The following is a 13,102-nucleotide window of genomic DNA, read 5'->3' as shown; positions in this document are numbered from 1 at the left end:
TAAATATGATAGAAAAAGTGGAGATTATCATTGAACCCATTAGTACAGGAAACAACTTCCTGGATAAATCAGCAGCAGCTTAGGCTCTGAGATCAATGATTAATAAGTGGGACTTCATGAAACTGAAAGGCTTTTGTAAGGCAAAGGCCATGGTCAATAGGACAATGTAGCAGGATACAGAATGAGAAAAACGTTCACAAACCCTATACCATACACATGGCTAATTTCCAAGCAGATCTAAAGAGCTTAAGATCTTAAGCAGCCACCAGCCAAATAACTCAACTAAAAAAAAATGGAACGTAGATAAGCAGAATTTCTCAACTGAGGAATCTCTAATGGCTGAAAAACACTTAAATGTTCAGTGGCGGACCATTTGGGTCTATACCCAGGAGTGATAGAGCTGAGTCTTGAAGTTGAGCTATTCACTGTTTTCTGAGAAAGCACCAGATTGATTTCTAGGGTGATTGTACTAGATTGCACTCCCACAACAATGGAGGGAAGTTCCCTTTTCTCCACAGCCTTGCCAGCATGTGCTGTCACTTGTGCTTTTGATCCTAGTCATTCTGAAATCTCAGAAGATGAAATGTCAGAGTCCTTTTCCTTTTGATTTGCATTTCCTTGATGACTAGTGACATTGGACATTTGTGTTTGTTGGTGCTTAATTTTTTAAATTCTTTATATATTTTGAATTTTAGCTTTTTGTTGGATGTCAAGACATTTTTTTTTTCTAACCAGTACATTCCCTTTTATTCTACAGACAGTGTCTTTTGCCTTACAGAAACTTTTTAGTTTCATGAGTTCCCATTTATTAGTTGTTGATATTTTAGCCTGAGCTGTTGGATTTCTGTTTGGGAATTTGTCTTCTGTGCCCATGAATGAGTCCAAGGCTGAGTCCCATGTTTTCTTCTAGTAGATTTAGTGTTTCTGGTTGTATGCTGAGGTCTCTGATGCACTTAGACTTGAATGTTCAGCAGAGTGATAATATAGATATATTTACAATTTTCTATATCCACTTAGACTAGCACAATTTGTTGAACATGACTTACAATGAAAACATATGCTCAACTATGTTTATAGCTGGTTTATCTGCAATAACCAGAAACTGGAAAGAACTCAGATGTCCCTCAGCTGAAGAGCACGTAAGGAAACTGTGGTAAACTCAATATTGCTCATCTATTGACAAAGAAATCATGAAATTTTCAGGCAAATGAGTGGAACTAGAAAAGATCATGGTGAGTGAGGTTACCCAGATCCAGAAAGACGCATATGGTATCTACTTATAAGCAGATGTTAGCCATATAGTGCGAAAAAAGCATACTACAATGCACAGACCAAAAGAAGATAAGAAACAAGGAACACCAAATGAGAATGCTTAAATCTCACTCAGAAGGCTATCCTCCCGTTCCTTTCTCCCTCTTTCACCCTATTCCCCTCCCCTAGGTCTATGACTTAGGGCGACCTCCTCCCCCACTATATGGTGATAGGCTACCAAGTCTCATCTTGTTAGCCTGCTTATTCTTTCTCTGAGTGCCACCAGGTCTCCCCAACAAGGGGAGGTTGTCAAATATAGGGCACCAGAGTTCATGCCAGAGTCAGTCCCCTCTCTCCACATAACTGTGGAGAATGTCCTGTCCATTGGGTAGATCAGAGTAAGGGTTGGAACCAGATTTGGGCTCTTAGGAAATTACCTTAGCAAAGCTGAAATTCATTTAAGTACCTCAACCCAAAATTTGCCCTCCCAACAAGATGTGCAAGGACAAAACTAAAGCAGAGATGGAGGAAATGTCCAACGAGTGCCAAGCCCAACCTGAGACCATGGGAGAGAGCTGATTCCTGACACTGCTAACTATGACACTATGTTATGCTTGCTGAAGGGAACATTTTACAGCTGTCTTTCATGGTTCCACCTAGCAGCTGATGGGAAAAGAAGAAGAAACCCACAGCCAATCATTGGGTGGAACACAGTGAATCTTGTGGAAGAGTGAGGGGAAGGATAGAAAGACTCAGAGGTAACAGGAACCCCACAAGAAGACTAACAGAATGAACTAAGGTCCAGGTTGAGGGTGCCTGTGAATACTGAGGCTCCAATGAAGGACCATGCATGGGCTAGGTATAACATAGCCAGCTGGAGACTCATATGGGTCCCGTCCTAAAAGGAATGGGGCATAACTCTGACATGGACTCTGTTGCCTGCTTTTCTGTCATGTAGGGATTCTTCACCAGGCCACAGGGAAAGAGGATATGCTCAGTTGTGATGTGATTTGATATACTGGGTTGGTGGGTAAGAAAGGCTCCCCTTTTCTGAGGAGTAGATGGGGGAAAACAGAGAAAACAGGATGAAGGGTGAGACTGAGAATAGTGGAAAAAGGAGCCTATGACCAGGATATAAAGTGAGTAATTAATAAACAAAAAGAGAGAAAATTTTAACAACCTTAATTATTATAGAATTGCAAATAAAAATGACTATGAGATTCCATCTCACACTTGTCATAATGGCTAAGATAAAAAACTCAAGTGATAACACATTCTGGAGAGGATGTGGAGAAAGAGAATGTTCCTCCACTGCTGATTGGAGTGCAAACTAGTACAACCACTTAGTAAATCAATCTGGTGGTTTCTCAGACAATTGGGAGTAGATGTAACACAAGACCAAGCCATACCACTTCTGGGCATATTTACAAAATGTGCTACACCAAAGCCCACGAACTCTCAACTATGTTCTTCGCAGCTTTGTTTCTAATAGCCATAAACTAGGAACAACCAAGATGTCCCTCTAATGAAGAATTGATAAAGAAAAGGTGGTAAATTTACTCAATGGAATACTAATCAGCTATTAAAAAGATGGATATCATGAAATTTGTAGGCAAGTGAATGCAATTAGAAAATATCATCCTGAGTGTGGTAACCCAGACCCAAATATATTTAAATAACATATATTCACTTATAAGTTGACATTAGCTTAACCATGCTAAGATCCACAGACAGAAAGAAGCTAAGTTACAAGGAAAGCTTAATAGAAGATGCTTGAATCACACTCAGAAGGGTAAATAAAATAGAAATTTGAAGTAGACAGACTCTGTAGAAGAGAGTTAAAAGAGATTGGGTGGTGATCAGATAGTGGGAGAGCAGGGAAGAGGGAGAGAGGACTGGGAGAGGGAACAGACATTGGAGAGTAGACATCTCTGGGATAGGGTGGGGGATCCTGGGAGCAATGGGGATTATGAAGCCTGAAATTGCCACCCCCTTTAGCCAGGTGTTACTGTACTTGAGGGATGAGGACACCAACCAACCCTTCACACCTTCCATCCAAAATTGGTCCTGCATACAAGTAGTGAAGGGATAAATGGAGCCAAAACTGAGGGAATGGCCAGCCAATTACTGGATCAACTTGAGAATCACCTTATGGGAGAGAAAAGAAAACCCATGACACTCATAGTGATATTTTGCTATGCTGGCAGACAGGAGCCTAGCATAAAAGTCTTCTGAGAGGTTTCATCCACCAACTCACAGAACAGGTGTAGAGACCCACAGCCAAACAACAGGCAGAGCTAGGGGATTCTGTGGAAAAGAGGGAAGAAAGACTGAGGAAATCAGAGGCATCAAGGACACCGAAGTAAGGTCCACAGAGTCAACTCTCCTGGGCCCATGTGGGCACACAGTGCGCATAGAGTGATCATGCGTGGGCTACATATATGTAGACTATATGTAGCTTGTTCTTCATCAAGGTCCCCTAATAATTTGAGTGAGGGCCCTTTCTGATTCTGTTGCCTGCATTTTAATGTTGTTCCCATAGCTGGACTGCCTTTTTTGGGGTCAACTGGGGGGGGGGGAGTGCACTTAATTCTGCTGTGAATTGGTATGCCAGGGTGGGTTGTTACCAAAGGGGAGCCTCCCATTCTCAGAGAATAGAAGGGGTTGGGTTTTCAGAGAGGAACTGTGAGGAAAGGAGGGAGGGGGCTGTGATCAGGCTGTAAGGTTTTAAAATAAATTAATTAATGAAAAAATACTTCTGTTATGGTTTCATGTTTTCAGTTTCAGTAACTTTTAATCTTACTCTTACTCCTTTACTTATTTTACACTTTCCCAGCTTGCTTCTTTTGTTTCCTTGGGGTTAGCTTGGATTGTACTCCCAGGGCTTTTCAACTTCTGGGTGTATGACCACTGTTGTAGTCAAAAGTCCCTTTAATGGGTTTGCCTAAGACCATCTGCAAACATGGATATTTACATTATACTTCATAACAATAGCTATATTACAGTTATGAAGTAGCATCAAAATAAGTATATGGTTGGGGTCACCACAACATGAGGAACAATATTAAGGTGTCCCAGCATTAGGAAGGGTGAGAACCACTGGATTACAGGTTTTATATCTTTGTTCTTTTCTAACACACTCAGCTAATGTTATCAGTTACACCATAAGCACTGGGTTAGCAGTACACTTGATGTTTTAATGTGTTGTATGGGTTTTTTTTCTCTAAAATTATTTCTAGCTTTTCTGCATCTTCTCTTTCCCATGTATTAGTTACAAGTGTCTGATTCCATCTCTGAAAATACTGAGATTGTTGTTATATATTTCTGATTTTGGCTTGAATTTTGATTACATTAAGATTTAATAAAATGCTTTGTATCATTTATCTACTTTCATATTTGTTTATAATGTGACCCAGCTCAGTGACTGTTCCATTTGAACCTCAGACAAACGTATACTATATTACTGGATAATGTATTCTTTCTTTGGTGTGTTTTACGTTATAGCTAAGAATACTTTATAATTGTCTACATATTTTAAATTAGCCTTGAATAACAGTTGCCCTTCTATCTCAGCCATAGGTGTGTGCCACCCCGTCAAGCCTGTCTTGGGTATTCTCTAACTCTCAAGCAGTTTAATTTGATTGATTATACTGGGCAAGCGAAGTATTTCTTTTGAAATATTGTGCCTGCTGATCTAATAATTACCAAAATAAGTTGTCCCCCAAATTGATAAGCTTCTGGTGTTTTCACTCCATAAAGATCCAAAACTTTACATATTCATTAGTAAATGTACACCTTTGTAGTAGATGTAAGCATGTTTTCATTTTGATCCCAAAATGTGGGATGAGAACCAGACCTTGTGTGAGAGCACAGAATATTTGTGGACTAGAAAGGAAACGTCTTCCTGAAGAGGCATGGCCTTTACCAGCTGATTAACATCCATTTATTGACCCTGAGAAAAGACAATTAAGAGGCCCCAAAATACAGAGGTTTGGATTTGAGATTTTGCATCACTTCACTTCACTTGACTTCTCATTGCTCCGCTCTGAGTCCGTTGTATATAGAGATGCTTAGGAGAAGACTGAAGAGGTTGCTATGTTTGTTGTTTTTCCCGTCTCTGCTTGTTCTTGTTACTGTGTTTGTTGCTGGAATCCTGTCGAAGAAGAGTGGAACTGCCCCAAGGAACTGAATCTAAAAAGGTCTACTTCGATTGTTAATATTAACCTCCTTTCTCTCCTATTAGAGGCATTAAAGTACCCCAAATAAGTAGATTTTTATAAGACCAAAGCCTATTCACCTGGAATCTTTTTTCTGGCCTTGTAATACTCTATGATACTCTAAGAATGCCTAGCAATGGCAAGTAACACCATGAAAACAGTAAACAATACTTACTTAAAGCATGCCCTGTCTATTCTATGGCGCTTGATAAGTTAGAGGACTGAGATAATTTTGAACTGCTATGCCATCAAATTACAGTGCATTCACCTGAAGCAGCACTACTCTAGGGTAAAGATCTGAAGTGGGTATTTTTATTAATACTGTCATTCATAAAGCTTCCACGTCACTGATTTGCAGTTCTTTTCTCAAGTACCTGTTCGTCAAGACCTGAGCATGGTTAAGGTCTTCAAATGGTTCTGTTGATTCTCAATAATGTTCAATTTTGGGGTATCTGACTTGACTAAATTTAACATAAATATTCCAGCATTTTTTCCTTTAATAGTATGGCTTATCTTGTTCCATCCTTTTATGTGTTCTACAAATGAATTTGTATTTTATCTCATAGAGATGCGCACACATCCAACAAGCACATACATTCTTCATTATGACACTTTTATATATGTTTGCCACATACATTGTATGCAGGGCCACTTATTCATCTCCTTCCCACTATCATGATCAATTTCCTCCTTCCACTTAACTCACTGTTACTTTCATGTTAATGGTGTGTGTGTGTGTGTGTGTGTGTGTGTGTGTGTGTGTGTGTGTATGTGTGTGTGTGTCTATGCCCTATAGATTTAGCTAAAACTTTTGACAGGCTCCTAAGTGATACATTATAGGAGCAACAAAACTCTTCTTATGGTGACACTACTGAAGAAATGTCTGTTTCTTCGCCAGCATAATGAGGACTTCCTTAAAAATGAACTCTGTAATTTTTTTCCTTTAACTGACATATATGATTCATACACTAAATGAGTAGAACACAAATATATATGAGTCTGATATAGGTTTATTATTACACTTTGAGACCTCAGGGCACAGTACACACAGAAGTGACTCAAATGAGAGAGAAGAAAGGGCAGAAGAGGGGAAAATCACAAGTGCTCGAATTAGGAGTATTGGGGGAATGTTGCATTCTTGCATTGCTCTGCACAGTTGGTTTCTTGATCGTGGCGAGGCACATATCAACTCAGGGTGCTTACTGTGTACTCTAGGGATTGAACTTGCAGACATAGGGTAACTCTATGGCACAAGAAGTATCACTCCACTCCAAATATCCTGCAGACAGAGAAGAGTAAGAGGGAGGTGGATTTTGCAAATACTATGAAGGTACATAAAGGATGCCTGTCAAGATGTTAAGGCCTTTCTGTCCTGTTTATCAGTGTCTAACACCAGGGAAACGAGGAACAAAGGAAAGGTACAAGAGGGAGGATGAAAGATCAAGATAAGAAGAGTAGAAAAATATTGGTTTTCAGTGAGATCTGCTTTCTGTCTTACCTGAGCCTCGTGACAGGCTGCCACAGTAGCCATCTGAGGCACAGGAAGGATTCTGCTCCCAGTTGAAGTAATTCATCACATCAGCGTTACTCCACTCCCATCCATCTCTATTGGGTTGTTGGCCCTACAGAGTGTGGAGCCAAGGAAAAACAAGAGAAGAGTCACTGAAGCACTACTTCCATTGATACCTTACTCACAACAGCTAGTACCTCTGTCCATCCAGCCCCATGGAATTTATCTACTCTTTCAGATGCTGCCCATATTTCACCCTGAACACCTCCCTGCCATTACAACATCCCTACAGACAACAACAAGCTGCTTAAGCCGAGAAAAGTAACATGGTGCTTGATGAACAGAACAAGTGGTGGTTTGTAAATTTCTCTCAACCTCAGGCTGCACATAAGTTCTTTAAGGAAAAAAAAATAGCAATATCCTTCTCCTTTTGTGTTCTATCAGAATCATGAGTGAAAACTCCCCAAATCTCACAGAAGAGATTTCCAAACATTTATTGAAGAACTTTGTAAAAGCTGGCAATTGTCACATAAGTGTCATCTGAGATCTAGGGACCTCCAAAGAGCTCAGGGATTTTCCTTTGTCCCCGTTACAACCCAGAATGTGAATTCTAGTTATAACTGGGGCTTTTCACATAAAAACACAGAGATTCTGCCTGGTAGCAGAGGAGAGAAATCCTATGGATAAGGATGGTTTCTCACCAGTGTTGGGTCATGCAGCCCAATCCACACATTTTGGCCATTGTTTGCACTGCTTTTAACCATGGAAGCTAGGAAAGAAGCTTCTCCTCCGTTGAGCACAGATACAAGGTGTCCTTCGGGCCTTTTCTGGCAGGCCAGCTAGGTGAGAGGGCAGAATAAGGTACACATTGAAACTTTACTAGTGAAAGGCAGACAAATGTGGACAATAGGGGTACCAAATGGAAGAAAGTGTTTTCTTTCTGATTCCCAAGGAACCATGGAACCGGGAACCCTTTTCTTCCTTTGGCAACACGGACTTTATATTGTTTCTTCCTCTGCACCTTCCAGTACTCACATCTGCATCAAACCAGTTTTTTGCTATCCTAAACAAGGCATAGCAATGGGAGCCATAGGCTCTAGATCCCTTGGGGCAGCTGATGCGTGAAGAGGGCACCTTGTCCTTGGCATCTTCACCTGGATGGAACAGGATAAAAACAGGAGTGTGGTGAAACAGAAAGGTGAACTTAGAAAATGTTTATTGAGCCTTTATTTTTAAATTAATTCCACAACAGAGACTATTTTAATACCAATTGTACAGAATACAGAATGCCCTTTCTCTCTAAGAGTCATCTTAGTTTTTAAATTGACCAACCTCATGAGAAAATGTCGTCATTTAATTTTATGCTTCATTCTTCTCATATTATTTATAGAACCTCAATTCTAGGGCTCACACTGTCTACACTGGCCCACTCAGCCTTTCTCTTTCTCCACGGTTGATTAATGAGTTACACAATTTTCTGGTTCAACCCACTAACTGAAAATTCCCAGGAAAATAGAAACCTGTTTAAGTTCTGAAATGGGACTGGTAGGACAGCAGGATGGTGCATGAGTTGCAAGGAGTTTTCTTGTTTGAGATACTCCTCATCATTACTACCCAAGACACTCTTGAGTCTTCCTCAGTTCCTTGGCTCTGGACACTCAGTTCAAAGACAGAGAATGCTTACCTTGCACCTGAGAAAGGAGCATTAGGCAGGAGAGCAGCATCCAGGACATGCTGGTCAGGGGCAGCATCTTGTCTGTGGGGGAGAAAGTCTCAGTCATGATAGGGTTTATGTTAAGAGAGGACATGTCAGGAAAACCACCTCATTCTTTCTCCTTTGACTAATTCTGTATGGATACACTAATTTTCACCCTATTTCTCTGCTTCTTTGCTTCTGTAGTGAAAAAATATTCCATCTTTTCCCCTTCCCATGAAAACTCCCCAAGAAACTTTTGCTTATTCTAAGATCACTCTGTTCAGTGAGGACAGGGATACTTTTCCTATCGTATGAGGGTGAAACCTTGCAAGGTTCTCAGCATCTCTCACCTCTCAGTTACCTGTCTTGCAGAGATCTGTGCTGGTTGGTGTGGACAGAGATGACACTTTTATAATAAGAGTAGAGGGAGGGGTATCATAAAGAAGTGGAATTCATGTGAAGGAGGGAGGTGGTGCTTGGCATAGACTATAGGAGGTTCCCATCATCACATGAGTTTCTTCCTGGCAACGACTGTAAACTGTTACATATGTCACCCTGTCGTATTATCAGTCGTTCGCTGTTGTCAAGTGTGGGTGCAGTTTGAACTTTCCCCCACCTTCTTCTCACATACCTTGTTCTCGGAAACTTAAGAAAATGATTACGCTGTGAGACCATTTCTAAAATATTGTAACCTTGAGCTACAGAAGAAAACAAGCAGTAGCTGTGTACTTTTGTTGCACTCTGAAAAAGTTGCACCTGTAGATTCACAAGTTTTGTTTTGTGCAATTTAAAATCTATTAACACTTAAATTTTTGATTGCTTGGGAACTGTAACTATTGAGGATGGTGGTGTATTAGTTGAAAGAAGGAAAATTTAAGCCAAGGAGAAAAGTTCTGAAGTTTATAGCGAGATTTTTTAGGAAGACCAATAATAGTCTCTTGGGTGGATATTTTCGCTGAGGTTTCAAGGAGCAGTGGCTGATTGGACATGCTCTCCTACTGCCTCTTTGTGGGAAGGTTGAGAAGGAAGGCCAGTGTATACTGTAATTCTGAGCTGTCCAGTTGATTGTCAGAGTTCTATGCTCAATCTTTGATCAAACCTTCATGGCGTCTTTACGATCCCCTCAGGATGACTTTGAAGTTGTAGTTTTCATAACCATGAAGTGTGCTATATGCTCTTTTTATGGTACCAGCACCTATATTCATGAGATCAAGTTTGGACAGGGTCATCAACTTGTGTCCATCACTTGTGCATATTCAAGCAGAAAAAAGATGACACTTCACATTAGAATGGTTTTGAACTGCATCAAACAATGAAGATAATCAATTTTATCAAGCTTCATCCCTTAAATACATACTTTTAAACATTCTTTTTAAATGTATTTGTAAGTCTTCTCTCTGAGAAACAGTTGTTGTCCTAAGGAAAAGCAAGTTGTAGTCCATGTTTCCTTTTTAAAATGACCTGAAATACACATATTAATACAAATGATTAATATTTTAATGCCGCTTTAATGTTTAGGGCTATAGATATCAATAATATAAATAATATTGACATTTTGATGATAATTTGGTGTTTAAAAGCTAAGATTTAAATAGTTTGAAAAGTTGTAATTATTATTTATCTATAAATTTCTAGGAAATTGGAAGAGGGGAATAAAGTTAATGTTATACAAAACAGATACAAACAGTAAAATACAGAAAGTGTGAATTAAAAAAAATGTAAAATAAAATTATACAAAATTCAACATTTGAGAGAAATATATGGGAAGTCCAATATGTAAAATAGGTTTAGATTCCAATACAGAAAAATTCAGCTGAAGAATAATACTTATGAGATTATGGATGAAACGTGAGCATTCAATAAAGTTACAGTGTTATGGTTTTACATGTCAAATTGGTGATTGATATATATTACTTGAGATGATTTTTATTATTTAAAGCTTAATATAATACTTATAAATTAAACATTTTCTTTTTTATTTAATTAGTTTATTCAGATTACAACTCAATTGTTATCCATCATTTGAATCCTCTCTTTCATCCCTCCCTCCTGCTTTTCTTAGATGTATGTTTTTTAAAACATACATCAATACAGTCTACTGCATTAGTGATAAAGGTGATTTTGGATGGAACAAGATAGGCAATAAAGTAATATCTGCTATTTCTTAGTAGCAGATAGATGGGAAATAATCATAACGTTTTTTAGGTTTATGTAACTTTAAAAAAAATGTTGTATAAAAAGGGATGCTAGGAAGGAAAAAAACATCAAAAAACATAGGAAGGAAATTTAACGTCCAATTTCCCTTAACAGTCTATACGCAAATTTCCTGAACAAGACACTAGACAAACCAAATGTGTACAACAAATGATGAGAAAGAAGAATTAACCTCAGGAATTCAAAGGTAGTATCATCAGGAATAATAATTGCTTATATAATATTGAGTCATTTTCTTTTTTTAACAAAAACATTAAGAGATCATTCTAGAACACAGAAAATGTACTTAGTAAAATCTAACTTTCATTAGTGAATTATGAAAATTGGTAACAATCAAGGTGTACATAGCAGTATTTTAACAGGGTAAAGAAAAGGCCAAAGACTCAAAATAAAAATACTAAAAATTATTCCTTCAGAGCCAGGAACATAAGTTCTTCACACTTCTGATTCTGTCAACAGCAGTGTTGTATTACAGAAGGATACCTTTAAATCAAAAGAAAATTTAACAATCAAAAAGTAAATAGAGCTTTCAGTATTTGTACAAATATTCAATTTCTATAAAAATAAAAGCAATGAAGAGTCTCCAAATTAATCATTATAGCTAATAACAGACAGTAATAAATATGAAGCACTTAGTAATACCAAATAAATACTTACATTTTAGCAGCAGTGTTAGAAAGGTATTGTTTAAAAAGGTACTACTTTTCCTCCCTTTGTTACACATGAATACTTTTCTGATACAATATAATCCTAATACAGTTTCTTCTCCCTTTAATCCTTCCTGTTCCTCCTCACCTCCTCTCCCATCCAAATCTACTCTCTTTCTGTCTTTCATTAGAAAAGAATAAGCTTCTAGGAGATAACAAAACAAAATAAAATATAATAATATAAGACAAAATCCACCATATCATATTTGCATGAGAATCCTATAAAAATAAAATAAATATAAGAACCTGAAGAGAAGTAACAAGAATCAGAGACCCATTCCTTCACAGATTCATTAGTCCCATAAAGTACTAAGCTTAGAAGCTATGATACATAGATGGAAGACCTGGTGCAGACTCATGGAGGATCTGTGATTGCTGCTTTCACCTCTGTGAGCTCATGTGAGTTGTTTTAGAGGACCTTGCTCTTCCGGTGCCTCCCATCCTCTCTGTCTCCCTTACTCCTCTGCCTCCCCTTCCATGGGGAGTATCCCTACCCCTGAGAGGAGGGAGTTGATGGAGACCACAGATGCCAGACCTGACTATACCCAATGAAACTATCAAACTCCCTTTAATTCTTGCTGTCTCTTTCTTCATTCCCTTCCATAATCCCCTCTCCACTTCCCCATTTTTTTTTATTTTTGTTTTTTGTTTTTTGTGTTTTTTTTTTTAACCTGATCTTCCTGTTGCCTCACATTGTGCCTCTTTTACATTCAGGTAGAAAAACAGAAAAAAAAAACCTGGAGACTTCTTAACTGATGACCAATGTTGAAATATGATAATCCAAAAGTCATAGGTCACAAGTCATGAGTTCTATAGTGTTTGGTCCTCTTTCTGCTCCCATAGTAAGCCTCTGTGAACCTGTGAAAAACTATTTCATTATAGAAGGGAAAACTTCATTCATTTCCATTCAGCAGTTTTAAATTTCTACATGAACTTGAGTGTAAGGAGAGAGCAGAGGACAAGTTATATATCTTCTGCTTTCTGATGCTAATATCCTACTTATTCAAATCAAAAATAAATATAAATATGTTATGACTTTCCTCTTAATATCGCTGTAAGATGCTGCCTTTATCCATTCCTCTGATGCCAAATTATTTCACAACAAACCTTTCTCTAAGTTAGTGATTTGAAACAAGTTGTTACTATTTCTCATGGTCCAATGAGGTCATTGAGTTTACCTTTGTGGTCTCTTGTTCAAACTCCAGAACCCAGGCTACAAAAAGTCAGGTCTGGTATTGTGCCTTTGTAACCTCAGTGCTGGGGAGGTAGGGATAGGTGATCTTTGTGGCCCATTGAGTAGCTAGGCTTGCCTGCTTGCTGAGTTGCAGGCCAGGTAAGAAACAAGGTGGAAAACACTTGAAGGACAACAGCTGAGATTGTCTAGCCTCCAAATGCATACATATATGCATGTCTGTATAGGTACACACATTCACCACTCACAGAACTACAACACACACACACACACACACACACACACACACACACACACACACACACACGGCTTTAG

At 38.6% G+C, this 13,102-nt stretch overlaps 1 protein-coding gene across 1 annotated transcript; it reads right to left on the bottom strand.

Moving 5' to 3' along the window:
• Positions 1-6,679: 6,679 nt before the first annotated feature.
• LOC311588165 (regenerating islet-derived protein 3-gamma-like) lies at positions 6,680-8,729 on the bottom strand (the record flags this gene model as incomplete). Its single annotated transcript, XM_084765644.1, has 5 exons — positions 6,680-6,747; positions 6,967-7,090; positions 7,680-7,817; positions 8,014-8,132; positions 8,663-8,729. 5 exons carry the CDS (start codon positions 8,727-8,729, stop codon positions 6,680-6,682), a joined length of 516 nt encoding a protein of 171 aa, XP_084621770.1.
• Between the last annotated feature and the right edge of the window lie 4,373 nt (positions 8,730-13,102).

This window comes from Acomys minous, assembly GCF_964271855.1.
Source record: "Acomys minous genome assembly, chromosome: 17".
Lineage (NCBI taxonomy): Eukaryota > Metazoa > Chordata > Mammalia > Rodentia > Muridae > Acomys > Acomys minous.
The sequence above is the reverse complement of the archived record's forward strand: the minus strand, read 5'-3'. Positions and strand labels throughout refer to the sequence as shown.